Consider the following 2,042-nt stretch of genomic DNA (forward strand, 5'->3'; position numbering starts at 1 on the left):
GTGCATAAGAAAAAAAAAAAAAAAAAAAAAAAAAAAAAGTTCATGTTCTTAAGGATGTTTAAATCGCGGGTCTAGTCTGGCGGGGTCACCTCCCAGATGGGAAAGGCCCGGAGAGCAAGGTGTCGTAGCCCTGCGGAGGGTGAGAGGAGGGCAGAGGCCCAGACTCTCCCCTCGACGCCTTGTCTGTCACGAAATAAAACAGGGCTCCACCCGAGCAGCTCTTTCAAGCCGTATAGTTACCCCCAGGATCTGCCGGAGAGCTGACAGTCTGAGGGACCTGTTCCAGTGGGTGGTCCCTGCACTCCCCTGCCTACTTGGAGCCCCTAGCTATTTACCACCCCCGACACTGGCCAGAGTTTATGGCATTGGGGAATGACAGGTGTGCTGATGGGCTGCTGGCGTGGGAGGGGGAAGGCGAGAGCTGAGGTGGCCGCCAGGCCTGTGAAAGTCAGGCTCTCCATGAGCATCACTAATGCTCCCACCCTGCGGAGGCAAAGATGACTGAGGCTCAGCGCTGGCCCCCCGAGGCGCCCCCTTCCCTCCACACACACAGGTGAGTAAAATGTAAGGTAGGCGGGACGGGGAGAATATCATTCTCATGGCTCTGTCCTTGGAAACGTAGTGATAAGCCAATAAGACGGCAGAGGTTTGACCCACGGGTCATCCGGTCAGTCCAGGCAGAGCTCAAGCTTGGTCCCGCAAATGTACGAATGCCCCATGGAGTGGGGGCGCCGGGACCCCGGAGACCAGCCGGATCCTCGTCTGACCCTGTTTGGCCCAGTCCTCTAGGAGCTTTCTCCGAGCATCTTCTCCATGCGGGCACCTGGAGTGCAGGTACAGGCCAGGGCCTGCTGCTGTGATCACCTAGGCCAAGGTGGGCTTCCCTGAGGGCCTCCCAGAGTAAGTACAAGCAAACATCTGCCTTCTTGGCTTCCAGTGGGCGCAGATCTACCCGGACCCCTCAGCAGCTTCCTGAGGGTGTACCGCAGGCCGTGCGTGGCCCTCGTGAACAGATCAGCATCAACGCGAGAGTTTCCAGCCACCCCAGGTTGTGGTTCCCAAGCCCCGCGTGGTCCTGGCTGCTATTGTGATGGCTTTCAGTTTTCCCGAAATTTCTGAACTAAACCAAAGCAAAACCGCATTAAGCTGACACCTTGCTTCTATAAGAGTCTTGCTCTATTCATTTCTTTTCAAATTTCCCACAAAACTCTTTTGTAAATTTTCTTCTGTTAAAAAAGTTAGTGAGTTGAAGAAGGTGGGGAGCTGGAGTTCGAGTCCGGCCTGGGCCAGTTCAGAGCCGGATGACCTAGGGCCAGTCCCTCCCTCCCCATCTCCCCACATGTCGGGTGCGGGGGCCGGGGCAGGGGTCCCGCCGGCCTCACCCGCTCCGACGCCGGGTGCCAGGACCTTGAGAATTGGCCTTTTCTCTCTCAACACTGTCTCTCTCTCCTCTCACAGCCACATACAAGCCGGAATTCCCTGGAAAGCAGTCCTTTCTCTACGATGAGGACAAGAAATGGATCCCAGTGTTGTAGTCACCTCATCCAAGCTCAAGGAGACCCCCCACTCCCGGCCGCCAGCTGCCCCCCCCAGGCACCCCGGACGGTCATTCAGAGAGCGCCCATCTCATGTGTGACAGCTGATGACTTGGGACGGCCTTGCCCCCTGCCTGGTGTTACAGCTGGCCTGCCGTGCTTGTCCTTGTCCTGAGCCGCCCCCTGGAGCGTGGACCCCCCACCCCACGGACCCCAGTGGATTCCTGAGCAGATGTGAGGAGGAGACAGAGCCCCCTGGGTTACTTGGCCACGTGCCCTCCGGCCTGGCTCGGCCCGCCTCCCCTCAGCCTTCAGAGCTCGTGCAGCTCAGGACCCAGGAGGAGGTGGCCGATGGCAGATGCCCCGTCTGGAAGCCTGATGCCGAGCCAGGGCTCTGGGGCCACAGGGTGGGCAGCGCAAGGCCGCGGCCCCGGCACACTCCCATGCTCTGGCCTTGACCTCCAGACTCCTCCCGGAGTTCCAGGAGCCGGGAAGGCCCACAGGCAC

The 2,042-nt window shown here is 59.2% G+C and overlaps 1 protein-coding gene across 3 annotated transcripts in view; it reads left to right on the forward strand.

Moving 5' to 3' along the window:
- Positions 1–1,625, forward strand: part of STPG1 (sperm tail PG-rich repeat containing 1) — a 17,933-nt gene extending 16,308 nt beyond the window's left edge. For 2 of the 3 annotated variants that reach the window (XM_028486835.2, XM_055083496.1), the window contains exons 5-6: positions 938–1,051; positions 1,459–1,625. In XM_028486835.2, the coding sequence (XP_028342636.1) occupies positions 938–1,051; positions 1,459–1,535 (191 nt within the window). In that variant the 3' untranslated portion in view covers positions 1,536–1,625. The remainder of the gene's footprint in view (positions 1–937; positions 1,052–1,458) is intronic. The other variant, XM_055083497.1, reaches the window with a different exon arrangement.
- Positions 1,626–2,042: the final 417 nt, after the last annotated feature.

Source organism: Physeter macrocephalus, unplaced genomic scaffold, assembly GCF_002837175.3.
Source record: "Physeter macrocephalus isolate SW-GA unplaced genomic scaffold, ASM283717v5 random_1210, whole genome shotgun sequence".
Lineage (NCBI taxonomy): Eukaryota > Metazoa > Chordata > Mammalia > Artiodactyla > Physeteridae > Physeter > Physeter macrocephalus.